This window comes from Lytechinus variegatus, chromosome 15 (genome assembly GCF_018143015.1).
Source record: "Lytechinus variegatus isolate NC3 chromosome 15, Lvar_3.0, whole genome shotgun sequence".
NCBI lineage: Eukaryota > Metazoa > Echinodermata > Echinoidea > Temnopleuroida > Toxopneustidae > Lytechinus > Lytechinus variegatus.
This window is the reverse complement of record NC_054754.1, coordinates 5,168,532-5,196,347: the sequence shown is the minus strand read 5'-3', so window position 1 is coordinate 5,196,347 and position 27,816 is coordinate 5,168,532. Positions and strand designations below refer to the sequence as shown.

Genomic DNA, 27,816 nt, shown 5'->3' with positions numbered 1-27,816 from the left:
CCAAGCATGTCGGATATTTTATCATGCACAATAGGTAGGTACAGCCAGTAATGTAAATACTCTTTACATTTTAGGCCTAAAATAGTGTTTAAAACACATTTTCGGAACAAATATTGAACTGAAGAGTGGAGCCGAGATTGTAATGTTGTGTCCGTAGAAATAATCCACACACTAAACAAGTGTTTTATACAATGACAAGAATATCTGTGATAAATTTACTACGTTGCTGGGACAACACCGATATTTGGCAATTGCAACGGAGAAGGTTTCTATAACGTAGTTAAATCTATTGAGAAATGTCAAATCACTATGAACAGCGTAGAGGTCTTTGTCGAAAATTGGTGAACCGGTACAGCTGATCGTTGTAAGTTATTCGGAGCTGACCAAAAACCGTGTCCTCTGTCCAGAGTCATGGACGATCAACACCGCAGCTGTTCCGATTCCCCGATATCCGACATAGACTAAGCTTTTGACAATACACTGTAAAAACTGCGGTGTTAAAACTGACACCAATTTGTGTTAATAGAAGACCACACCCTGAGGTGTTAAAAAAACACCCTAGAGATTGAACATAACACCAAAGAGTGTAAATGTAACAACAAAAAGTGTTGTAATAACACCTATAGGTGTAAAACTATCACCACCAATTTAACACCGGTGTAAAATAACTGATGTGGTCCTCTATGTACACCGGTTAAGACCACAGTATTTGCTGTGTAGATTTTAGTTCTGAACGTTCCAGAACACGTCTGCGTAGTAGTTGCGAAAATTCACTTTTTTTCCTGAAATGAGATTGTATACAATTTCAAAGAGATTTAAAAAAAGAGAGACGCGTAATAATATTTATGTCTCACCTTTTAGACACTACGTCTGATCCTTGGTCGACGAACAGAACAACCACAACACGATGGTGGCAGAATACTGATGGTGAGTTTTGAGTAACTTCATATATATTTACCATTATGCCTAGTCCTACTTTGCGCAGTTGCCAAAACGTTTTCTGCATAATATCACGTATTTGGTAGTTTAAGGACGTTTGGGTAGCATGCATGGCCGTAGCTAGGATGTTCCACTGTATACAGTGGAGGAAACCAAGTGCAAAGCAGATTGCATTGAGGTATTAAAAGTTGGTATTCACATATTGACACGCTAAGACCCTCAAGCGACTGCAGTGTCTGACTTCTCTGAATGGTGTTACGAGATGATTACACGATTAACATTCAGTGGGTTGTGTTTAGCGCAAAAAAATGGGTAAAAATATAGTAATACGCCCAAATGGAAAATTGTTTACCGCTGATCATCAGTGACAAATTGCCAAAGTCCCGGCCAAAGTACAATAGTTTTTAAAGTGATTCAATGAAATTTACTCTATCTAGGATTGAAAATCAGCGTTTCAGCTGCTAATAATTTCGATACTTTATGTAAGGCAGAAATGATCAGCAATTTATCAGACAGCCAGTTGTGTACCAAAATATATGTGATATCGCAATTAGGGACACCGTAACATTCAGAATGTTTCCGGCAGGCATAGTCTATGTCTAGAAGTAGACTCGGTGTATGACGAACCTGGGCTACTTCTCGCTATATTTCAAAGACCATAGGCCTAATGACTCCCTCCCTTGACTTCAATTTCTTCTAAAATGTTCAATTATCGCGGATTGAACATGAGGAAGGGATATGGTATGCTAGAGTTGTTTCTATATTACGCCTTTCAGAAACACCTTTTACCGATCCATAGGAGAATCGACCAACTACAACAACTTCAACGTGGTAAATCAGTATCACCTGAGTGTATAGTTGCGATTTGATTTCGCATTTATATCACATCTTAGATGATCATTTGAATACACAAACGGTACAACAGAATAAGATACAGAGTTCCACTGACTTTATTTTGCACCCTTTAGAACCTACCGCTGATCCTTGGACGGACCGACCAACTCCTACTAGATGGCGGTGGAATACTAATGGTATGTGTTGTATATCTTCTAATGTGTAACCAGATTCTGTAATTGCCAATAAAAGTATTTGTATTCACATTTTGATGACCATTCGAACACACACACGAGTTTAAAGTGAGTTGATCACAATACAGTATCAATGATTTCATTTATTTTCTTCAGAACCTACTGCTGATCCTTGGACGGACCGACCAACTCCGACAAGATGGCGGTGGAATACTGATGGTAAGTGTTGTATATATTCTAATATTTAACCAGATTCTGTTTTTGCCATTTGAAAGGTATTTTATGATGATCATTTGAACCCCAAAGTAAGTTAATCTCACTACGGTATCATTGATTTCATTTATTTTCTTCAGAACCTACTTCTAATGTTTAACCAGATTCTGTTATTGCCAATTTAAAACTATTTTCCGATGATAATTCCTTTTAATGTCCTATTTTCATCAGTACGACATTCGATGTTATAAATACTTAATTAAGATATATGAGCTTATATAAAAGTATTTTACTGGTATTTTTTTCAGAACCAAGAACGGCAGAACCAGCAGAAACGACACCTGGGTGGTGGAATCATCATACAACTTCAAGTCCAAACTATCCTCCAGTGGGTAGGTTGCTTTGTGTATATAATTGTCTTTTTTGGTTTTCTTTTATTTTCGTATGATTTGTAATTTTGTATCTGTATCATTTTGTAACTGTTGATGTTGATTCATATATTCAATAAAAATTGATATTGAAGTATATAAAAACAGTTTGGAAGGGAGGGAGGGGGGGGGGGACACAAGAATATTCTACAGCTCCAGAAAGTATTTTTTCGAAGATTTATGTACCCTTTTCAACATCATAAGAGTCGTAGTAATGTCTACGTATCTCAGAAAAAATTTTCAAGATCAGATGGAAAGCATCAGTTATCTATTTTCTTTCATGAAACAGATGTAAATGTCACTCTTTCTATCGATGACACCAGGATTATCTCATCTCCAAATTATCCTTCAAGTTACCATAACAACGCCAGATACACTTGGTACATCCGCGCACGGCCGAGGGGTTATGATGTGGTTGTAAAGTTTTTGGATTTTGAAACTGAAAGGAATTTTGACTATCTCACCATTGGTACTGGAGATTCACCAGATTCCCCCAACAATTCTAGTCAGATTGAGCGACTCTCGGGTTCTTCATACTACCCTTCATATGTAAGGTAGAGTATGGAGACTGACTTGAAATACTCACGAGGGAGTGAATGATGTGCACATGTTGTGCTTGGGAATGACGGCATTCACTTTGATGACCACGATAATGAATCTGTAGGCGATTTGGTACTGTAGGTATTGAACGCGTTTTAAAAAGCCAAATTATTATTGTTTTGTTATTATCAATTTTAGCTACATATAAGACGACTATCATTCATTATTACTCCTTGTGAAGACAAAATGGTTATCATAGATTCTAAAAGAGATGTAGATGAAATTTATTATAAATTTAGGAAACTTTCACTTCGCTTCTATGTATCATTTGGTTTCATGGGAAGATAATCGCTTCAAGACTTAAGAAGGTTTTCCTTTTCCTTTTCGTAAAATTAGATTAGAAGAGCCGACAGGCTGGATCCAGTTCACCAGTGATTATTCTGTTGTAAGAAGAGGATTTCAGCTCGAAATTAGTCTTATAAACTCGTCGTTACCATGGGAACGTAAGATGCTATTTTATATATTTTCCCATTTTAATTGCACTTTGTATTGCTTGATGATCATTTGAATACACATGATGTCTTTCACAATCTCAACGTGAAGAGAACGCCATGTGCAACAAAGTGCAATGATTGATATAATTCAGCACTGACATTTATCAGCAAATGGCCGAATCCCGACGGTTGATTTGGGTTTTCTTCCGTAAAGTTCTCTGCATAATATCCTAATGTATAAACAAATAGTCATGTCACGACTTTGGTGATCATTTGAATACGTTAACGTTATAACAGAGTTAATTAGAGAGTACCGATAATTTTATTTCTCACCCTGTAGAACCTACCGCTGATCCCTGGACGGACCGACCTACTCCGACAAGATGGTGGTGGAATACTGATGGTAAGTGTTGTATATCTTCTAATGTTTAACCTAAGTCTGTAGTTGCCAGTTTTAAAGATATTTGTATCAAGTTCTGAAGTTCATTTGAATAAACACACGTCTAACATGTCTAAGAGCGAGTTAATCACAATACAGTATCAATGATTTCTTTTATTCTCTTCAGAACCTACTGCTGATCCTTGGACGGACCGACCAACTCCAACAAGATGGCGGTGGAATACTGATGGTGTGTGTTGTATATCTTCTAATGTGTAACCTGATTCTGTAATTGCCAATAAAATTTTTTTTATTCACATTTTGATAATCATTCGAACACACACACGAGTTTAAAGTGAGTTAATCACAATACAGTATCAATGATTTCTTTTATTTTCTTCAGAACCTACTGCTGATCCTTGGACGGACCGACAAACTCCTACAAGATGGCGGTGGAATACTGATGGTAAGTGTTGTATATATTCTAATATTTAACCAGATTCTGTTTTTGCCATTTGAAAGGTATTTTTTGATGATCATTTGAACCCCAAAGTAAGTTAATCTCACTACGGTATCATTGATTTCATTTATTTTCTTCAGAACCTACTTCTCATATTTAACCAGATTCTGTTATTGCAATTTGAAAGGTATTTTTCGATGATAATTCGAACACAAAAGTAAGTTAATCTCACTACGGTATCATTTATTTCATTTATTTTCTTCAGAACCTACTGCTGACCCTTGGACGGACCGACCAACTCCGACAAGATGGCGGTGGAATACTGATGGTGAGTTTTCTTTATACAAGTATTTTTCGTCTGAATGTAGTTATCAAAATGTAATTATCAAATATCTAAGAAGTATTTGAGAGTTAATTAAATCATGTTAGTACAAGATAAAGGTCGCAGAAACAAAATTTTTATGAACGTTCGATATGTGTACCCGATGTGCCCCATTTTGCAGAGTCCATTGAAACAGGTGAAGATTTTCATTCAAGACAATACACATTGCCGTATATCTATAATGCGATTAATTTATGTTTTAATTTCCACCGTTGAGTAAATTCTTTATCCCGATGAACGTAAGGCAAAACAGGTCCTTTAAATGCCCCATTCCTATCAGTACGACATTCGATGTTATACATTCTTAATTAAGATATATGACCCTATATAAAAGTATTTTACTGGTATTTTTTTTCAGAACCAAGAACGGCAGAACCAGCAGAAACGACACCGTGGTGGTGGAATCATCATACAACTTCAAGTCCAAACTATCCTCCAGTGGGTAGGTTACTTTGTCTGTATAATTGGCTTTCTTTTTCCCCCCCCCATGATTTGTAGTTTTGTATCTCTTTTTTTTTGTAACTGTTGATGTTGATTTATATATTAAATACGTATATATATAAAGATAGTAAAAATTAAGATGTTTGCTTCGAATTAAATGTGTTCACATATTCCAATAGTTTATAAGGGTCGTGTTTTGAAAGAGAGAGAGAGAAAGAAAAGCCGAGGGAAGGGGGGGGGGACAAGAGAATATTTTCCAGCTCCAGAAAGCATTTTTCTATGATTTTTGCACATCTCTCTCTTTCAATTTCGTCAGTCCTAGTAATGTCTACGTATCTCAGAAAAATGTTCAAAATGGAAAGCCTCAGTTATCTATTTTGTTTTTTATCAAACAGATGTAAATGTAACTCTTTCTATCGATGACGCCAGGATTATCTCATCTCCAAATTATCCTTCAAGTTACCATAACAACGCCAGATACACTTGGTACATCCGCGCACGGCCAAGGGGTTATAATGTGGTAGTAAAGTTTTTGGATTTTGAAACTGAAGGGAATTATGACTATCTCACCATTGGTACCGGTGATTCACCCAACGATGCTAGTCAGATTGAGCGGCTCTCCGGCTCTACATACCCTTCATATGTAAGGTAGAGTATGTAGACTGACTACTCCCCAGGGAGTGAAGGATGTGCATATAATTATGTTGTGTGTGGAAATGACTGCATTCAATTTTATCATGATAATGATGAATTTATTGGCGATTTGGTACTGTAGGTATTGAACGCGTTTTAAATAGCCAAATTATTATTATTATGATCATCAAATTTAGCTACATATGAGACAGAATTATTTATGAATACTCCTTGTGAAGACAAAATGGTAATCGTAGATTGTAATAGAGATAATAGATGTATATTCTTAATAAACTTAGGAAACTTTACACTTCGCTTCTATGTATTATTTGGTTTTCATGGAAAGATAATCGCTTTAAGACTCTAAAAGGTTTTCCTTTTCCTTTTCGTAAAATTAGATTAGAAGAGCCGACAGGCTGGATCCAGTTCACCAGTGATTTTTCTGTTGTAAGAAGAGGATTTCAGCTCGAAATTAGTCTTGTAAACTCGTCGTTACCATGGGAACGTAAGATGCTATTTTATAAATTTTTCCCATTTTAATTGTACTTTGTATTGCTTGATGATCATTTGAATACACGGGATTGTCTTCCACAATCTCAACGTGAAGAAAACATGTGCAACAAAGTGCAATGATGGATAAAACACAGCATTGGCATTTATCAGCAGATGGTCGAATCCGACAGTTGATTTGGGTTTTCATCAATAAAGTTTTCTGCATAATATCCTAATGTATCAACAAATATTCATGTCACGAATTTGATGATCATTTGAATACGCTAACGGTATAACAGAGTTAATTACAGAGTACCACTGATTTTATTTCTCACCCTGTAGAACCTACCGCTGATCCCTGGACAAACCGACCTACTCCGACAAGATGGTGGTGGAATACTGATGGTAAGTGTTGTATATCTTCTAATGTTTAACCGAAGTCTGTAGTTGCCAGTTTTAAAGATATTTGTATCAAGTTCTGAAGTTCATTTGAATAAACACACGTCTAAAAGCGAGTTAATCATACTGCTGTAGTGTTAGTTTCATTTATTCTCTTCAGAACCTACTGCTGATCCTTGGACAGACCGACCAACTCCGACAAGATGGCGGTGGAATACTGATGGTGAGTTTTCTTTTTCTTTAGAATGGAACCTCAGTGTAGTTGCCAAAGTGTATAGTTTTGAAATATCAAAGTGGTACATTGTAAATTGCATATTGGAGATTATTTGGTAATGTTAATACATGGAAAAAGATGTTGCAATAATATTGAGACAATTAGGTTTATTCAAAGATAGAAGTGTACAAAATACACTGCAGTACATTAATATGGGGATGAATTCTCTTCCCAATGATAAACATGGTGGTATGAGAGAATTATCTCCAGTGCAATTAATATATTTTCATATCCCCCGTTTGAGTGAATTATTGTAGTCTGTCCTGATGGATGTAAGGCAAAAAGAGAGGAGCTATTTTGAATGACGCTTTACCTACAATTTTATAAACATGAACTTCAAGGTTAGAGACCGTCAATTGTCGATATATAAGCTGAAATAAGCAGTATTTTACTGGTATTTTTTCAGAACCACGAACGGCAGAACCAACCCCGTGGTGGTGGAATCATCATACAACTTCAAGTCCAAACTATCCTCCAGTGGGTAGGTTGCCTTGTGTAATTAATTGTCTTTTTTCCATTTCTCTCCCCCATGATTTGTAATTTTGCATCTATAATTATTTTGTACTATTTTAATGTTGATTCATATATTCAATGAATATTGAAAGATGAAAAAATTGTTATGACGTTTGCATCCAATTAAATGTGTTCACATATTCAAATATTTTCTATGAGATGTGTTTTAAAAGAGCGAGGGAGAGAGAGAGAGAGACGGAGAAGGGGGGGGATATTCTAAAGCTCCAGAAAGTAATTTTTTAAATGATTTTTTTTACTTATCTTTTTCAAATTCATAAGAGTAGAAGTAATGCCTAATTATTTCAGAAAAATATGTTTAACCTGCAAAGCATCAGTTATCTATTTTGTTTCTCATCAAACAGATGTAAATGTAACTCTTTCTATCGATGACACCAGGATTATCTCATCTCCAAATTATCCTTCAAGTTACCATAACAACGCCAGATACACTTGGTACATCCGCGCACGGCCAAGGGGTTATAATGTGGTAGTAAAGTTTTTGGATTTTGAAACTGAAAGGCATTATGACTATCTCACCATTGGTACCGGAGATTCACCCAACAATGCTAGTCAGATTGAGCGGCTCTCCGGCTCTACACACCTTTCATATGTAAGGTAGAGTATGGAGACCGACTGCCGTATGCATATCCTCGATTCCTTGTTTAGTATTCCAGTTACCTGGAATATTCCCCAAGGACTGCATTGAATTGATGATGGGGATATTATCAGCACTTAGATATAGTGCAATGCATGAACGTCACATGGAGGGGGAGGGGGCAGGGGACACGTCCCCCTAAAATTTGAAGGGTATAGAAATCTCAGCTCGCACTTCGCGCTCACATTTTCCGGTTTATAGCTGTTTATGATTACGTTGATGATTTGAACGTTCCGTTTTCCGGTCTGAAAATGATAAAATTTTCAACTTGCGCTTGCACTTGGGCCTTATGAAAGATATATTTTCATTTATTATTCACGTCATATTATTGAACACAATACAAAATAATGAAAACGTTAATCAGGGCGAGGAAAAATACAGCTGAACTGATTGTTTATACGTAAATTCTTATTATACTTTCTTAATAAAAAGGGTACTTAAAATGAAAGAATAAAATGGGCAGCAAGTTCCCCCGACGTAATCAAAATCATCGGTAAACTATTAGTACTAGCAGCAATTACCCGTGGCAGCACAGGGGGTAGGAGTCATTTTTCTTTATCAAAGTGTGTGTGTGGGAGAGGGGGGAGCCAAATTAGCCAAATTATAGTAAGGATTATAGTAAGGATACCTGTCATGCTGATAAATATCCAATGAAGGAAACAGTCACCAATGAAACTTAACAACGTGAACTGATGAAAGAACATAACATTGACTGTATGGAGCGGGGGAGGGGGATGCAAGGAGGGGCACATGCCCCCCATTTTTTTAGTACCCGCATCCGCATCTCATTATAGCTACACTTAGTATTATTATTCGTTGGGAAGACAATTGTTTCCACTGATTGACATAAACTTTTAGATTGAGTATTTCAATAGAACACACACTTATTTTACATACCATCAGTTGTTCTTAGATATACCGCCAGTTGAATGTTTCGAATAGTTTTCCTTTTTCCTTTGCCTAAAATTAGATTAGATGAGCCGACAGGCTGGATACAGTTCACCAGTGATTATTCTGTTGTAGCAAGAGGATTTCAGCTCGAAATAAGTCTGGTAAACTCGTCCGTTCCATTTGAAGGTAAGGTGCTATTGAATTCATCTAAAAAAAACATTTTTTAAAATCGTACATTGTAATGTTGTGTTGGTAAAGTACGATTGTTTTGATCATGTTTATTTGGTTGATTCATCTTTTTTTCAGTAAAGTAGCAGATTCGCACATAAAAATGTTACCATTTTGTTAATTACTTTTAGTAGCATATTACATGGTTCATCGGCTAGTCCCCGATTTAATTTTAAATTAAAATTGCTGATGTGCTGATGTGTTTGGTCATGGTGATGACAATTTGAATACACAAGATTGTCTGCCACATCGGAATATTAGAGGAAACCATAAATATGCCAAAAAGGGTGCAATGATCTAAAATTCAGCGTTGGAATTCCCAGAAGACGTTGGAATATTGCCGGTCGTTTTTCATGATTTTGCATAATTATCTTCCATGAAAACTTTGTCCTTGGCATTGACGAGCAATTTAAAGACTTACCAGTTTATATCGAGATGACACGGTGAGAAATGAGCACCGAGGATGAACTTGTCTGAAGTATGAAAGAGAATACAATCAGAGATTTTTTTTATATTCCAACCCTTCAGAACCCACCAGTGATCCTCGGACGGACCGACCGACTCCAACAAGGTGGTGGCGTACCGAGGGTAGGTTTGCCAAGATAATAGCTTAGTTGTAAAGCATGGGTTCTGTGTGAACATTGAAATACGCAATAGCGGACATTGCAAAATAGGACACCGCTCGTTAAAAGTGTATTTCCGAACGCAACCATCTAAACGAATGATTATTTTAATGGGTTCGCTTTTAATTTTGTTATCTTACAAAGTGAATCTGAAGACTTTATGAGAAACATCACAAGTTAAGATACGACCCGCACTCTTTTAACTCGTTCTCTTGCAGGCTCTACATCGATTTCTTTATCTTGGGAAATGTATTTCTCGACCTTTTTTTTCCACCAGGTGATATGGACGCCATGTCATATTTATTCAATCAGTTTATGAACAATCATCAAATTTACAACTTCTAAGAAATGTGGCAAAAAATGATTCCATGACATTCACTGAGTTTTTATCATTTATATCGATCTCTGAGACAATAGCCACTGGTATCTGTTTTCGCTCATGATTGCATTTCAGGGCCTGGAACAGTAGAACCAAACTACCCTCCCGTAGGTAAGAAGCTATTTCTACGTCAAGGTAGTGTACGACTATTCGGACTTGAAGGAATATGTTAATTATGACACATCCATGTAGTACAACCATAGAGCTATGGTACGATCGTGTGGAGACAGTGAAATGCAACTTCTTGGCGTCAATGCTAAAAGCAAATACGGGTTATTTATAGCAAAATCTGATACATATTTACTTTCATTTGCCTTACCACTCAACATTATATAGCTCACCGACTTGGTTTTGAATTTAGGTCTCCGGATTGGGACATAATTACTGAGCAACATTTATCTGAGCTATGGAGTCCTTAAAACATATCACTAATCATAAGCAATACTTAATTTCCGTATTTCCTAACTTGTGGTTTTGCAGAATCAAATGTTTTTCTATCTGCCGGGCACCCTAGGAACATAACGTCTCCAAACTATCCCTCAAATTACCACAACGGCGCCAGATACATTTGGGACATTTTTGCACCCGAAGGATATGAGGTGGTTATACAGATTCTGGATTTCCGAACGGAACAATGTTGTGACTTCCTCGATATAGGAACCGGCTTTTCGCCTAGCGACGCCCAATTACTTTATCAGATTTCCGGTTCTAATCCGCCGACACATCTCAGGTTCGTATATTGCAAGAGCCCATGTCCTACATTCTTTGAAATCTTTACAACACTTTCTTTGTCTTGTATTTGGAACTGTTGAAGATTCTTCAAAATACAAAAAAAAAATGGAGCAAAACGCAACTCCATGTGACGTATTTTTCCGCAGTTGATTATATGGGTATGATTGGTTACAATGTTAAGATACTTCTTTTTATATTATTCTTCCGTCTTATATTTTAAAATCGAATTTGAAGAGAATCTCCCATCCCTTTTCACTACATTTGTAGACCCTTCATCCAGTAACGACGCTCTTGAATTTAGATGAACTGTCTTGGAAATTTAAATGTCATCCTTAAAGATTAGGACGGTGTGATTGTTGTGATGCAATTAACAAATGTACAATTCGACAGTGACCGTTCAATTGATTTTTGTATGCTTTGATTTTCAGATTGAATATGAGAAGTGGATGGATAGAGTTCTATAGTGATGGTTCCGTCACCGACAGAGGATTTTTAATTGAAATCGATGTTGAACAAACAGGAGGAGGTAAACGATTTAAGTCTACGGATTTTGATAATTACGTATGGATAACTTGCTTACCGTTTCAGTTTGGGAATTTGTTTTTAAATGGGATGTGAAAGAAGAATTAAAAAGAAGATAAAATGCCCAAAACAAAATGATTATGTGATCATGCAAGCTGACAATATTTCCAGGCTTGACTACTCTATGAGGTCCTTCTTGCCCAGGATGCTGTGATCGTGCACTGTAAAACAGTGGTGTTAAAACTGACACCAATTGGTGTTAATAGAGGACCACACCTTGAGGTGTTAAAATAACACCCTAGAGATTGAACATAACACCAGAGAGTGTAAATGTAACAACCATAGGTGTTGTAATAACACATATAGGTGTAAAACTAACACCACCAATTTTGGTGTGATCCTCTATGTACACCGGTTAACACCACAGTTTTTGCTGTGTGGCTTCATGGGAGTCTGTTACTGCAATTCTTACTGCCAGGGTAATGGTGACTGCTGCCATGATTATGCAAAAATTTGAACAAATTGCAGGTTTCAGACGTGTGTCACAATTTTGTCTACTGTAAGTAATGAAAATCAATATTGTCAACTTTGTGTTTGTGACGCGATTTCTGTAATACATAATTATGCAAGTACGTATTACAAAGTAATTGCCAAATACCAGTACCTCGTCTCCGATAAACAACATAAAGAATGGTATAGACAGATAACGCGTGTTATATTCCACCTATAATATTAAACTACAGCAAGGCGCGTGCAGGAGAGTGTTTCCTGGACTTGTCGGATGTTTCATCTGACATGTCCTGTTTTATCCGACAGTTGTCATAAGAACTGTACTTGTCGGCACATCGTAAGGGATCGTAATCCAGAAAAGTTGTTAGATCGGACAGCTTGTCAGACCAAAAAAAATGAAGAACGCTCCCCAAGTATGATGCAAATCACTGACGTAAATCCAAGCGGTGAATGTTGTTCAAGGGAGATTGGGGGAGATGAAGTATTTATTTCACCCCACTTGATTAGTATGACGTCAAGGATTTAGCCTTATGATGGAAATCGGCGATTACTTCCATATGACCAGATTCGATCGATACGAATGGTCAAGATTATAGAACAATAATTGACGTGCATTATAAGATTTGGGCTAAAATGATTTCACCATACTCACTTAATAGGTGTTATCATTTATGTTGTTCTCGGAGACGAGGTACTGGTATCTGTTTTTGTTCATGTATTTCAGGGCCTAGTACAGAAGAACCTGTCACAAACCCGGGATGGTGGACTCCTACTAACTCCCCTCCCGTCGGTAAGAATATCAATATGTATTTAAAAAAATATACATCAAGGTAGTGTATGGCTATTCGAATTTGCAGGAAATTGTTAACAATGACACATTTATGTAGTATATACGATCATGTGGAGACAGTGAAAATGCAATATCTCGGCTTCAATACTGAAAGGAAATATGGGTTAAACATGTTAAAGTGATTGGTTAAAATTGGTTTGACTTTTGACAAATCTGAGCGAGAAGGTCACACTTGTCACGTGTGTCTGTGATATGTTACAAAAATGAAGCCCAGAAAAAATTGCGTTCGAAAATAATTATTTAGTGCTTCAAAAATTGAAATATAAAGTGACCGGAAACACCATCTTAATTTCATCCCATACACTTATGTGTACTATTTAAGGCGTCTATAAGACGACTATTTACAAAATCGGGGTTTGCCTTGTAGTTTTAGCTTTTCATTCTCAATAATGGTTGTTTTCAGGGTTTATTAGTTCTAATACATGCACTTGTACACATGCTTTATCTTGGTTTAAGAATTTTTTAAATCGGCTGCTCACAAAGTTAAACAATACCTTTAAAGGCCGGTCACACTCATGGTCACACTAGGTGCGTCTTCATCAGCTCGAGCTTGAAGAATAGCGCGCTATTCCTGATCCAGTGAATTAGCCCGATCAGAGAATAGCGAGCTAATTTTGCAATGAAGACGGAAATAGCGCGCTATTCTGATCGGAAAATAAACCACCAAAATCTTGGACTTATTTTCAGAATAGCGAGCTAATTCGCAAAATAGCGCGCTATTCTTTTCGCGTCTTCACCAGCTCGAGCTCAAATTTCGGGTTTATCGATCCCACCATGCACTGCAACAATCAATTTCCGGCTCTTACAACAACAAAACACACGTGTACGTGTACGCACACGTACTGTGTACGTACCATAGAGTTAAATACATACTAAACTTTATATAACTCTATGGTACGTACGCAGACGGTCCGAATGTTGGCGCGGTAAAATTTTAAAACCGCGCGCTTGTTCCTTTGAAGCGCGCATGCGCCAGTTTCGGGCTTAAACTCGAGCTCGAGCTGGTGAAGACGGGATCGCACACTCCCACTGACTTCGGGCTTATTTCTCTGATCCCACATTAGCGCGCTATTCTTCAAGCTCGAGCTGATGAAGACCCACCTTATGTACTTACGGATGCGAAGAGGATGAAAGACGGAAAGAATAGTGCACCATGCGCTGGAAAACGCTGTGCATCGTTTATTTACTCATTGCATACGTGCTTTATACATCTATCCATTGAGCATCCGTCCACTGTGATTTCATCCGCGTAAAAGGCTTTGAGCCGAACAAAACTTATAGAACGGATGAACTTTCCTCCGGGTACTATGTAAATCCGCAACATATACGAACAACAAACGTTCAATGTTCGTACCATCGATTAAACGTCTGCTGTATCTTCTCTGCATCCTCTGGGCATCCTCGCAGCTCAGATCCACTGGAGCTGAACAACGGAAAGAGGGAGGAAAGATAAGGTACATGGATTGTCTATACGTCGTTAGTAGCACGGAAATAGTAAGGATGTAAGCGTATGCATCTCGTAAGTAAAGCATTCAGTATCCCTGGTAGCCCCTTAGGAGCTGTCATCCACTTCGATTTGTTTTCATCCGCCAGGTTTCCGATGAACTTCCGTTTAACATCCGCGCAACATACTACCCACGTCCGTTATTTTCGGTTATGTTTTCGCAAAATTTTCGCCATTTCTGGAGCGGATGAAAACGGATCGAGCCAGACCAAATTTTGCTCGTCCGCTTTGTCCTTAATGAATATGTATTGTATCCGTCGGCCAGTGGGACCAGGCCTTTATTTAGAGCAGAATTTCATACATGTGTAATTCAATTTGCCTTACCACGCAACGCTATATTGCTCACTGACTTGGTTTTGAATTTGGGTCTCTGGATTGCGACACAACCACTTTAGCTACATGAGTCCTGTATCTGATCTATGTCGCACTAAAAAAAGAACTATCACGTCCCCTTTAATGGTATGCAAAATGTTGCTGCAGTTATTGATTCCTGTATTTTATCATTTGTGTTTTTTCAGGAGAATATGTTTATCTAGTTGCCGGACACCCTTGGAACATAACATCTCCAAACTATCCATCGAATTATCACAACAGCGCCAGATACACTTGGTACATCGTGGCACCGGAAGGATATGAGATGGTTATCAATGTTCTGGATTTCCGAACCGAACAATGTTGTGACTTTCTCAAGATAGGGACCGGCTATTCTCCTAGCGACGGTCAAAAACAGTATCAGATTTCCGGTTCTAATTCGCCTTCAGATCTCAGGTTCGAACGTATATTGCAAGAGCCCAGGTCCTACACTCTTAGAAATGTTTAGAATTTTTCTTTGTGATGTATTCGGAACGTTTGAAAATTCTCCAATAAAGCAGAAAAGGGGAAGCCCTTCAAGAGACGCCCCCTTAGTTGATTACTATTTGGTATGATTGGTGGCAAGATTTAGTTATTTTGGATAATATTCAAATTTGAAAAAGAACCATCTCTGTTTTATTGCTTTTAAAATCTCTACACCCAGTAACACCGCCCCTGAACTAGATAATATTCATGTTCACCCATCACGGCCAAATGACACCGTAAAAATTAAGATGGCCCATAGTTCGACAATAATTGAATTGATTATTTTGCTTTGATTTTACAGATTAAATGGGACGAGGGGATGGATAGAGTTCTATAGTGATGGTTCCGTCACAGACAGAGGATTTTTCCTTCAAATCAATCTGGAACATATTGGAGGAGGTTAGCGATATAAGCTTGAAAAATTTCTTTCCATCTTAGTTTGGAAACTTGTAAAGGGATGTCAAGGAAGAACGAAATAGATAAAATGCAAAAAAAGTGATTAAGTGATGAAGTAAAGTCAATCACGGAGGAGTATTCCTTCAAATCAATCTGGAACATCCCTGAGGAGATAGCAATTTAAGCTATAAGCACATTTTATTCATTTGTTAATCACGTATACGGGTTGATTTCTTTCCATTTCAGTTGGGAAACATGTTGTAAAGAAATAGATAGGCAGTGAAATGCAACTTCTTAGCGTCAATGCTGAAAGCAAATGTGGGTTATTTATTGCAGAATCTCATACATGTGTAAATGAATTTACCTTACCACGCCACATTATACAGACCTGTTATTGAATTTGGGTCTCCGACACAACCACTATGGGTGCATGACTGTATCTGAGCTATGGCGCCCTCAAAACAGAACTGTTGCGCTCCCTTTAATGGTATGTAAACAATATCACAAATCATATGCAGTTCTTGATTCCTGTATTTTATAAATTGTGTTTTACAGGAGAATATGTTTATCCAGTTTCCGGACACCCTCTGAACATAACGTCTCCAAACTATCCCTCAAATTATCACAACGGCGCCAGTTACACTTGGTACATCGTGGCACCGGAAGGATATGAGGTGGTTATAAATGTTCTGGATTTCCAAACCGAACAATGTTGTGACTTTCTCAACATAGGGACCGGCTATTCGCCTAGCGACGGTCAAAAGCAGTATCAGATTTCCGGTTCTTATTCGCATTCAGATTTCAGGTTCGTATATTGCAAGTTCTACACTTTAAGAGATATTTAGAAATGTTCTTTGTGATGTATTCGGAACTTTTAAAGATTCTTAACAAAAGCAGAAAAGGGAGAGCCCTCCACTAGACCACCCCTCAATATGATCAAGGAGATATCACCGACATCTCCTTGGTATGATCGGTGGCAAGATTGAGTTCTTTTGGATAATATTCGTCTTCCTTCTTTTTCAAATTTAAAAAGGAACCCCCCGTTTTATTGCTTTTAATATCTCTACATCCAGTAACATCCCTCCTGAATTTTGATAATATCCACGTTCACCCATTACGGCCAAATGACACCGTACACGATTGAGATGGCGTTAATATATTATTATTATATATAATAATTAAATTGATTGATTTGCTTTGATTTTTTTAGATTAAATGGAACAAGGGGATGGATAGAGTTCTATAGTGATGGTTCCATCACAGACAGAGGATTTTTCCTTCAAATCAATCTGGAACGTACTAGAACTGAAGAACCTGTCACAAACCCGGGATGGTGGACTCCTACCAACTACCCTCCCGTTGGTAAGAATATCACTATAAAGAAAACTATTTCTACATCAAAGTAGTGTATGACTATTCGAACTTGCTGAAATATGTTAACAATTATACAATCGTGTAGAGATAGTGAAAATGCCATTTCTTGGCTTCAATACTGAAAGGAAATATTGGTTTAACGTGTTAAAGGCCGGTCCCACTGCACTTACGGATGCAAAGATGTAAAACGGAAAAATAGTGCCATCCGTTGGAGAATGCTATGCATCCGTTGTGTACTCATTGCATAGGCTACGTGCTTCGTACGCTCCATCGCGCATCCGTCACTGTGGTTCATCCGCGCAAAAATTTGTTTGCTGCACAAAACTTACAGAACGGATGAACTTTCCGCCGGGTACTATATAAATCCGCAACATATACGAGCAACAAACGTTCAATGTTCGTACCATCGATTAAACGTCTGCTGTATCTTCTCTGCATCCTCTGGGCATCCTCGCAGCTCAGATCCACTGGAGCCGAACAACGGAAAGAGGGAGGAAAGATAAGGTACATGGATCGTCTATACGTCGTTAGTAGCACGGAAATAGTAAGGATGTAAGCGTATGCATCTCGTAAGTAAAGCATTCAGTATCCCTGGTAGCCCCTTAGGAGCTGTCATCCACTTCGATTTGTTTTCATCCGCAAGGTTTTCGATGAACTTCCGTTAAGCATCCGCGCAACACACTACCCACGTCCGTTATTTTCGGTTATGTTTTCGCAAAATTTTCGCCATTTTTCCCCATTTCTGGAGCGGATGAAAACGGATCGAGCCAGACCAAATTTTGCTCGTCCGCTGTGTCCTTAATGAATATGTATTGTATCCGTCGGCCAGTGGGACCAGGCCTTTATTTAGAGCAGAATCTCATACATGTGTAGTTCAATTTGCCTTACCACGCAACGCTATATTGCTCACTGACTTGGTTTTGAATTTGGGTCTCTGGATTACAACACAACCACTTTGGCTACATGAGTCCTGTATCTGATCTATGTCGCACTCAAAAAAGAACTATCACGTCCCCTTTAATGGTATGCAAAATGTTGCAAAGCATATGCAGTTATTGATTCCTGTATTTTATAATTTGTGTTTTTGCAGGAGAATATGTTTATTTAGTTGCCGGACACCCTCGGAACATAACATCTCCAAACTATCCATCGAATTATCACAACAGCGCCAGATACACTTGGTACATCGTGGCACCGGAAGGATATGAGATGGTTATAAATGTTCTGGATTTCCGAACCGAACGATGTTGTGACTTTCTCAAGATAGGGACCGGCTATTCTCCTAGCGACGGTCAAAAACAGTATCAGATTTCCGGTTCTAATTCGCCTTCAGATCTCAGGTTCGAACGTATATTGCAAGAGCCCAGGTCCTACACTCTTAGAAATGTTTAGAATTTTTCTTTGTGATGTATTCGGAAGGTTTGAAAATTCTCCAATAAAGCAGAAAAGGGGAAGCCCTTCAAGAGACTCCCCCTTAGTTGATTACTATTTGGTATGATTGGTGGCAAGATTGAGTTCTTTTGGATAATATACTTTCGGCTCTCTTCTTTTTCTTTCAAATTTGAAAAAGAACCATCTCTGTTTTACTGCTTTTAAAATCTCTACACCCAGTAACACCGCCCCTGAATTTAGATAATATTCATGTTCACCCATCACGGCCAAATGACACCGTAAACAATAATTAAGATGGCCTATAGGTCGACAATGATTAAATTGATTGGTTTGCTTTGATTTTTCAGATTAAATGGGACAAGGGGATGGATTGAGTTCTATAGTGATGGTTCCGTCACAGACAGAGGATTTTTCCTTCAAATCAATCTGGAACATACTGGAGGAGGTTAGCGATATAAACTTGTTAATTTCTTTCCATCTCAGTTTGGAAACTTGTTGTAAAGGGATGTCAAAGAAGAACGAAATAGATAAAATGCAAAAATAAAGTGATTAAATGCAAAAATAAAGTGATTAAATGATGAAGTAAAGTCAATCACGGAGGATTCTTCCTTCAAATCAATCTGGAACATACCGGAGGAGGTAGCAATTTAAGCTATAAGCACATTTCATTCATTTGTTAATCACGTATTTGGGTTGATTTTCTTTCCATTTCAGTTTGGAAACTTATGGTAAAGGGATGTCAAAGAAGAATGAAATAGATAAAATGCAAAAAAAATGAAGTGATTAGGTGACCAAGGAAACAATATTGTCAGACTTGACTACTCATTTCTAGGCCCCTCTTGTCACGGATGCTGCGATTGTGGTTACGTTGGAGGTTGTTACTGCGATTCTTACTGCCAGGGTAATGGTGACTGCTGTCATGACTATGCCCAGGTTTGCACAAATGGTAGGTAGGAGTAATCTCCGATTCACTTTCCCCTCTGTAATTAATGTGAATTCATACTTCATACATTACACTTTATCAACGACTAGATCACTCGAGAACTTTATGTTTTAATGTTTCCCTTTGTATTTACTGTGATATAGGCATATTTTGTCGCACATAACACAACACATTTACCCATGATTTGATTGTAGATCATTTTAGTATGTTGTATCATTGTACATATAGAGACACATCACCCTAGTTTTCTAAAGAAATCTTTAATTCAACAATCACTTTTCAGAAACGATGACAAATCTGCATTGTGATAGTACCTCGATGACGCTTATAATGGACAAAGACCTTCTGGAGATCGGCGATCATGCTAGTGATGTCCATTTCGAAGACGAATCTTGTTTTGGTTACTACCACGACATGTCCCATGTTGCAATCACCACTCCATACGATGGGTGTGGGACTAAGCAAGAGGTATGATCAGTAGATGTGAGGGTGCGTGTGTGTGGGGCTGTATGAACTATCCATAAGCCCCCATCCCACCTCCCAAAACGGAGGAAAAATATGAGTCTGTCTGGGGGCACAGAATATTTATCTATCGTAAATATTGGGTGGACTTAAAAGAAGAGTTTCGTTGCTTAAAGGTATTGTTTAACTTTGAGAGCAGCCGATTTAAAAAATTCTCAAACCAAGATGAAACATGACAAGTGCATGTATTAGAACTAATAAACCCTGAAAACAACCATTATTGAGAATGAAAAGCTATAACTACAAGGCAAACCCCGATTTTTGTAAACAGGCGTCTTATAGACACCTAAATAGTACACATAAGTGTATGGGATGAAATTAAGATGGTGTTTCCGGTCACTTTATATTTCAATTTTTGAAGCTCTAAATAATTATTTTCGAACGCAATTTTTTCTGGGCTTCATTTTTGTAACATATCACAGACACAGGTGACAAGTGTGACCTTCCAGCTCAGATTTTTAAAAAGTCAAACCAATGTTAACCAATCACTTTAAATAGTCCGAAAGGATATATTTGAGATATGTCCCTGCATTATGATCTGCTCTTTCGAGTGCAATCATCGTAACGTTCATCGATAAATCTTCTTAATTTATTTTTGTATTTGGCAATCAGTCACAATTGACTATTTTTTGACACACACTATATAAGTGGGATAAATGTTCTTCATTTCCGATATACTTTTTCTTCTCTCTTTATAAAATTCATTTTGTATGTAATGATACACTATGATCATCGTTTACTAATGAGAGAGTGTAAAAAAAACTAAAATAGGACAAGCGAACAAACATTTGATGAAACAGGTCATCATCAAAACTGTAGGGGGTAGTAATGAAAGAGAGAGAGAGAAAAAAAAAAGAATCCTAAAATGGGACAAGTGAACAAATAAACATTTGATAAAAAATATCAAAACTGTGAGGGTAGTACTTCCCAAGGTTTTGCGAACAGATGATTGTAACCAAAACAAATACAAACAACATTTTGAAAAGTATGATAACAAATCTGATGACACAAGTCTCGCCAATTTAATTTGTCTCTATTCGTAAAACTACTCTATCATAATTATGTGCTAGCATTGCTACAGGTACCCGGCAGGAAGAAGTTCTTTGAATGCTCGAGCGCCCGATAAAAGTAGCCGTGCTAACGCTGGGGGTGTTAGTATGCAACGCTTAGAAACATTGTATTAAGCGCTATAAAGATGTTGCATATTATTAACATAATTATCATCGTTACAGGTAACCGAGGACTCTGTAATATACACAAACATTGTGACTTTCTACAAACCACGACCTGAGCTCGGTTCGGATGGGGTCATTACCAGGGAGCATTACCTCCAAACGACTGTCCGGTGTAGCTTGGAAAGAGAGCAGGTATTAGGTGTCTCCTACGAGCCCAAGACGGGCATAGTTCTCATCGAAGAGGTGAATAGACCTTCTACACTTTTCGAAAACCGTAAAAACCACTTAAAAAAAAAATAAATTTTATAGAAAGATTTAATTCAAAATCAAACACGAACACAATTCATTTTCTATAAACATTAAGAAGTAAACGTACTGACAACAGCTGTACATTCATTCTTTCATCTAGTGACAAAACGAACTTATGATTTATAATATAGGCCTATGATAGATAATAATGTTAACCAATATGACTTATAAAGCTCTGCACGGTAAGAAAGCTGTTATTTCCTCATTTAATTTTATACAACCTTGTTCACCATGTGGACTTTACAGGAGTTGTTTAAACAGTCTAAACAAATTCACAATTTCTTAAACTTCATGGTTTGTTTTTTGATACTAAATAAATTAAGCATGGTTGTTTAAACCGTTAAACAACTAATGTAAGGTTCATTATAATAAACGGCGTTGTATTGAATTTTTAAAAAGTTTTCACGAAGAAAAGTAGAATAGACAAACGCCTAGTGATAAAAATGCGATAATTGGTCGAAACTATATATTCAAGATCTCGATGCCTTTGCTTTCATATATAAGCGGCGAGATTATCAAGAATTTGGATTTGTTCCAATGAATGTTTCATTCCTAAATGATCCTTATTACTGGCTCTTAGGAAGGATACGGTGAGTTCTCACTGTCTTTGGAAAGATACACAGGCCTCGGTTTCAATCAACTCGCAAACGACACAGGCAAAGTGATACTCGGCACACCCCTGTACTACGGCATCCAACTCGCCTCCGTTGCAAATCTCACACTTCTCGCGGATTCGTGCTGGGCAACGAACTCGCCAAACCCTCTCGGTTACGCTCGATACGACATCATCGAAGAAGGGTATGTGCCGTATGTCACCCGTTCGAAGTTGTTAGGCTTATGTCAAGGAGGCGCGATAGCTCAGTCGGTAGAGCGGGGGATTCGCATTCCGGTGACCCGGGTTCGATTCCCACTTGGTGCGCTAGTGCCCTTTGGTAAGGCAATAATCCTCAGTACCAGGTTCCTCGGAAAGGACCTTAAGCCGTCGGTCCTCTGGTTGCTTGCTTACAAGCATTCATGCTTTCTTAGCAATCAGGTAAAAAATCACCACCAACCAACCAATCACCATCAACTAACCAATCACCATCAACTAATGTTATACTGTTATAAGGGAGTTTTTGCATTGTGACGCAGATCAGATCCAAGAACACACACAAAAAACTTGTATTATCAAATGCCTTTAATGACAAAGAGCAACCAATAAGTCTTTGTCGAAGATTAGTGAATCCAAGTAGATTCCGTCTGGAATCTGGGTAAACGGCATATTTTCAATATTTCGTTAGCTCTGGAACTGAAGACGGAGCCGCTGTCCCGGTTGTGCGCGCCCCGGTTAACAATTTTCGACAAAGACTTTCCCGCTGTCCTATATGACGGACATTTCTTGATACATTTACTGTCTTCTTGAATCCGTTCTACGTTGCAGTGCGAAAATGTCCCAATTATAGATTAATGAGGGAGGGTAGAGGCAACTATTGCCATTGTTTTTGTTTTTTTTTAAAGCAGTTAACAGGGAAGAGAGAACAAAGAGCATATGAAAAGAAATCTTGGTCATATGACTATGATATAACTTCATTCAATTGAGAAAATGATCATGCCAAATTTTGGTCGTCTTTTCTCCGATCAAACCACCCTTGCCATTGCACCTAAACAACAGAATGTAATGCCTAGGCCCCCTATGCATAAAGGTTACCGTTTACAATCAACTTTGCTATTCGATGGTATCTTCCATGAAATCCTTGTTTTTTATTGGCTATCGAGCATTGTAACCATGGGAGTAAATATTTGGTGGCGACGTCACCATAAAGCAACTTTTATCAACGACCCCATGCATTTTATGAAAATTTTAGGTCTACATTTCTTTTTTTTAAATTAATACTACATTTCAATTTGATTTTCTTTTGTTAAATTTTGTATTTTGTAGCTGTGGCGTGGACAGTACAGTCTACATTCCAAGATGGTTTTCCCAGTCTTTCACAGGGTTCCAGGTCGATGCTTTCGCATTCATCCGTGATTACGAGGAGGTAGCGTTTAATATCTTATAATTCATGATGATTGAACCCATTTCAAATGTATCACTGAACTCTGATCAAACAATGGGGACGTGATGATAAGATGTTCATTGCATGTTCTTCAAAACGGGACACGGGTCCATTTAAATTGATGTCAAGTTAACAAAAAAATTCCCTTAATATTAGCTACTCGTTTGATGGCTGTAAACTAAATAAACAATTATTGCCTATAATAGCTATCCAAGCAGTTGCGTGAGCCATAACTATACGGAGTTGAATAAAAAGGATAAGGTTTTTTTTTAAAGATTAATATGTTCAACCATCAAACAGACAGGAAAATACAAGAAAATAAATTTTGATGAATCATGCATTCCCTTGAGTATAGATAGCATGTGTCTATGTCTGTAAATTTCCCCTATACATTGGTCGTAGCGATGCGCTTTTTTACCGGATGTGTCGATATCTTAATTATTTCAATCAGGTTTTCATCCATTGCTCCATTCTAATATGTGACAACGAGGACCCGGATAACCGGTGCTCTCAGGGGTGTGTCTCGCGGTACCGTCGTAGTCCGCAATCGACAGGCTCCCGTTCCAAACCCCACACCATTACGAGCGGACCAATATCAGATGCTTCGCGCTTCGAGCAGGCTATGATGGTCGACTCGGATGGAGATGGTGGGTACCGTTTTCCTGTTTTACACAGTGATCTTTTCGAAAATATTGGAAATGGACGAATATTATTAGGTTTTACTTTTATTTTAGCTTCATAATTAAACCTTCTGCTAACATGGATGAATAAATTCAAATATTTGTTTCTTTTCATATTTTTGAATGCTTGTGATAGTTTGATCAATGATCGAATATAATAATAATATAACAATATGGGGTATTTATAATGCCCACACATCTACCTTGTTAGGTGCTCAAGGCGCTCCTATATTACTCGGCTAAGCTAGGCGTTCATAGAATACTTGCATTTTCTGGCATTTACAGTTCTTAAAGATGAGGAAGAAAACGTAGGAAAAATAGTTTAACAATGTTCATTTACTTAATATTAATAGATTATTGAGATGAGAAAAAAGATAATGTTAGGGGCATATATTTAGGACTTTCATTATAAGAAGTTTTAATTGAAACGCTGCGACCTATTCAGTGAATAATGACCCACCGTAAATTAATGATCCAGACTTACAAAAGTGTACATGATATTTACTTTTCTTTTCATTATTTCCTTTTCTGTCATGGTCTTCAATTTTTTTGTTACTATGTTTAAATTAACGTAAGACTTCTTGATAAAGTCCAGGGCCGGGCATCAAAAACATTGTTAGCGCTAACAGATGCTCTCTTGTTACTTCCGGTAATGTCACAGCGATGCCTGCATGATGTCAGAACAACACGCCATTTACATCTTGAATAAACGTTTGACATCTCAATCAGAAAGATGTGACTTGTTAGTGCTGTGTTAGGCTAACAACGTTTCTGAGCGTCCGGGACAGTTCTATTCCTTCATACAATCTTTGATTTCTTTTAACACGACAGGAGCAGAAAACTTTGGTCCACCAATGATCACAGTCATGTGTGCCTTCTCTGTTTTCGTGGCCCTCACTGTCCTCTTATCTCTGATGATGATGCGCATGCGTCGTAATCGCCCAGAGCAGATCGGTTACCAACCAGTGGACGTGGCGCTAGAAGATTTCTAAACGGACGGTTTATGGATTAATGAAGTTTAGTTTACTGATCTTTTCCTGCAATATGAATAAGATGGCAGTTTTGATTTGGCATGGAAATGCCAGTTTTTCGCTATCGCTGTATATTGATAATATCACCCAGCTTTTAGATTTGAGAAGGGTAATCATAGTAAAAAAATATCCACGGCATTCTGATCGAGCGGTTTTATTACTGAAGACCTTGAGTATGTAGCAAAACAGTTTGGCCCATATATATCAAATAATTCATGCATATTGTTCTTTGTTATGAAGAGTGATAATTATGAACCGTCACAGTAAAGGGAGTGGTAGCTATCAAAAGCTGAAACATCAAGAAAAGTGTTTTGGATTGATTGGAATAATGATCGAAGTAATATCCCCCCTGCTGTTCTGAATACAATGAAAATGTGGTACTGCCATGTTTGGTTATTTTTGGGAGCGATAAATTAATAGATCTCTCCACTCGTCATGCTCGTTTTCGCACTTTTTCCCCTCATTTTAGCTTTTACTTTGGATTTATAGCATCTTTGTTTTCCGCACCATCTTCTTCACTTGCAGATTATAACGAGTTGGTAGTTCTCCCCGATAATACTGCTTCTCTCTTATTCTAAAAACAAAGCATATTTTTTTGTTTTATCCTTTAAGAAATTGCAATCAAAATTAGAAAAGTGGAAATTTAACTATTTTCTCTCCTTATTTGAAAATGTATAGGCCTAGATATCACTGCACGAACTGATCATCCTTTTACCTTAAAACTCTATTGCACCATGCTCAAAAGTGTAACGTTTTGTTCTTTTTGTGTAAATTCGAATGTGAATGGAAAAGAGGAACGAGATAGAGAAGCGAAAATAACAATAGGTGGTGAAGATGCGTTCAACGAACTTTGCTCCGGGGACAATTGCCCCGATGAAAAATGTGTACGCAATCCAAACATAAAATCTAACCTCCAAAATTAAATAAATCCTATTCTTTATCTTTGCTTTAAAGGTATTGTTTAACTTTGTGAGCAGCTGATTTAAAAAAATTCTCAAACCAAGATAAAACATGTGTACAAGTGCATGTATTAGAACTAATAAACCCTGAAAACAACCATTATTGAGAATGAAAAGCTAAAACTACAAGGCAAACCCCGATTTTGTAAATAGGCGTCTTATAGACACCTAAATAGTACACATAAGTGTATGGTATGAAATTAAGATGGTGTTTCCGGTCACTTTATATTTCAATTTTTGAAGCACTAAATAATTATTTTCGAACGCAATTTTTTGTGGGCTTCATTTTTGTAACATATCACAGACACAGGTGACAAGTGTGACCTTCTAGCTCAGATTTTTAAAAAGTCAAACCAATGTTAACCAATCACTTTAATCTGAACCAAAAACTCTATTACAACCCTAACTCTAACCCTATGCTCTCTGAGAAATTAAGACCTGAGCAAATGTCGCAGGAGCAAATGTCGTTGTCATCGAATACTGATGTTAATGTATGAGAATCCTCCTGTTTGCTATGATTATTGTTTACAAGGAGAATGAGAGAGAAAGAGGGAGGGAGAGAGTGCAGAAAAGGACTTTGCTGGATGTTTCATGTTTACAAGGAGAATGAGAGAGAAAGAGGGAGGGAGAGAATGCAGAAAAAGGACTTTGCTGGATGTTTCATGTTTACAAGGAGAATGAGAGAGAAAGAGGGAGGGATAACAGAAAAAAGACTTTGCTGGATGTTTCATGTTTACAAGGAGAGGGAGAGAGAAAGAGGGAGAGAGTACAGAAAAAGGACTTTGCTGGATGTTTCATGTTTACAAGGAGAGGGAGAGAGAAAGAGGGAGGGAGTACAGAAAAAAGACTTTGCTGGATGTTTCATGTTTACAAGGAGAATGAGAGAGAAAGAGGGAGGGAGTACAGAAAAAAGACTTTGCTGGATGTTTCATGTTTACAAGGAGAATGAGAGAGAAAGAGGGAGGGAGTACAGAAAAAAGACTTTGCTGGATGTTTCATGTTTACAAGGAGAATGAGAGAGAGGGAGGGAGGGAGAGAGTGCAGAAAAGGACTTTGCTGGATGTTTAATGTTTACATGGAGAGGGAGAGAGAAAGAGGGAGGGAGTACAGAAAAAAGACTTTGCTGGATGTTTCATAAAGCTGTCCGTAAGTTAAGAGCGACTTGAAGAACGACTGGTGATCATCTGTTCGAAACATGCTAAATGGTACCCCAAAATCTTCATTGGCGATGGTTGAGCGCGTAAGAAAGGTTCACCAGTCGTTCTTGAAGTCGCTCTTAACTTACGAACAGCTTTATGAAACGGCCCGTGGTTCCGATAAGCCAGTTCGTTGTTTCTTTCTGCGCATGATCAAAAGTTTCTACGCATGATCACAGGAAGATCATTTGTACTAAAGTGACATGGTGGGTTAAAATCTAATGAGATAAGCACCAACTTTGATGTCTTGATTATTCATATATTCTCTTGAATTTGAATTGTGGTTTTCATTTACATCCACAAAAACAACAATTTGTCCACGAACGTATGGCAAGCCGTATTGATATATATTGTGATTTTGTGATATCACGAATTTGAATTACTGATATCACTAATTCGAATTACTGATATCACTAATTCGATTTAGTGATATCACTAATTCGATTTAGTGATATCA

The 27,816-nt window shown here is 37.7% G+C and overlaps 2 protein-coding genes across 2 annotated transcripts; both read left to right on the top strand.

The window, feature by feature from the left end:
* LOC121428985 lies at positions 1–7,983 on the top strand. Its single transcript, XM_041625880.1, has 13 exons — positions 1–34; positions 862–927; positions 1,908–1,970; positions 2,124–2,186; positions 2,489–2,572; positions 2,898–3,157; positions 3,983–4,045; positions 4,425–4,487; positions 4,747–4,809; positions 5,222–5,305; positions 6,772–6,834; positions 6,989–7,051; positions 7,978–7,983. The coding sequence occupies exons 1-13, from the start codon at positions 7–9 to the stop codon at positions 7,981–7,983; spliced, it is 969 nt and encodes a 322-aa protein (XP_041481814.1). The 5' UTR covers positions 1–6.
* LOC121429296 (deleted in malignant brain tumors 1 protein-like) lies at positions 5,707–25,941 on the top strand. The gene is made up of 25 exons (XM_041626299.1): positions 5,707–5,952; positions 6,336–6,442; positions 6,772–6,834; positions 6,989–7,051; positions 7,509–7,583; positions 7,978–8,230; positions 9,241–9,347; positions 9,918–9,977; positions 10,467–10,502; positions 10,872–11,121; positions 11,552–11,649; positions 12,880–12,945; positions 15,028–15,277; positions 15,648–15,745; positions 16,298–16,547; positions 16,953–17,104; positions 18,207–18,456; positions 18,856–18,953; positions 19,341–19,454; positions 19,735–19,919; positions 21,206–21,391; positions 22,038–22,255; positions 23,376–23,475; positions 23,945–24,140; positions 25,005–25,941. The coding sequence occupies exons 11-25, from the start codon at positions 11,559–11,561 to the stop codon at positions 25,163–25,165; spliced, it is 2,415 nt and encodes an 804-aa protein (XP_041482233.1). The 5' UTR covers positions 5,707–5,952; positions 6,336–6,442; positions 6,772–6,834; positions 6,989–7,051; positions 7,509–7,583; positions 7,978–8,230; positions 9,241–9,347; positions 9,918–9,977; positions 10,467–10,502; positions 10,872–11,121; positions 11,552–11,558; the 3' UTR covers positions 25,166–25,941.
* Positions 25,942–27,816: the final 1,875 nt, after the last annotated feature.

Bases quoted from the DNA above. Each gene is read 5' to 3' on its own strand.
- LOC121429296 (XM_041626299.1), top strand. From the start codon at position 11,559: ATGAGAAGTGGATGGATAGAGTTCTATAGTGATGGTTCCGTCACCGAC. The intron at 16,548-16,952 runs GTTCGTATATTG...TGATTTTTTTAG, and splicing joins TATTCGCATTCAGATTTCAG to ATTAAATGGAACAAGGGGAT. The intron at 22,256-23,375 runs GTATGTGCCGTA...TGTATTTTGTAG, and splicing joins TACGACATCATCGAAGAAGG to CTGTGGCGTGGACAGTACAG.
- LOC121428985 (XM_041625880.1), top strand. From the start codon at position 7: ATGTCGGATATTTTATCATGCACAATAG. The intron at 3,158-3,982 runs GTAAGGTAGAGT...CTCACCCTGTAG, and splicing joins CTTCATACTACCCTTCATAT to AACCTACCGCTGATCCCTGG. The intron at 4,488-4,746 runs GTAAGTGTTGTA...TATTTTCTTCAG, and splicing joins ATGGCGGTGGAATACTGATG to AACCTACTGCTGACCCTTGG.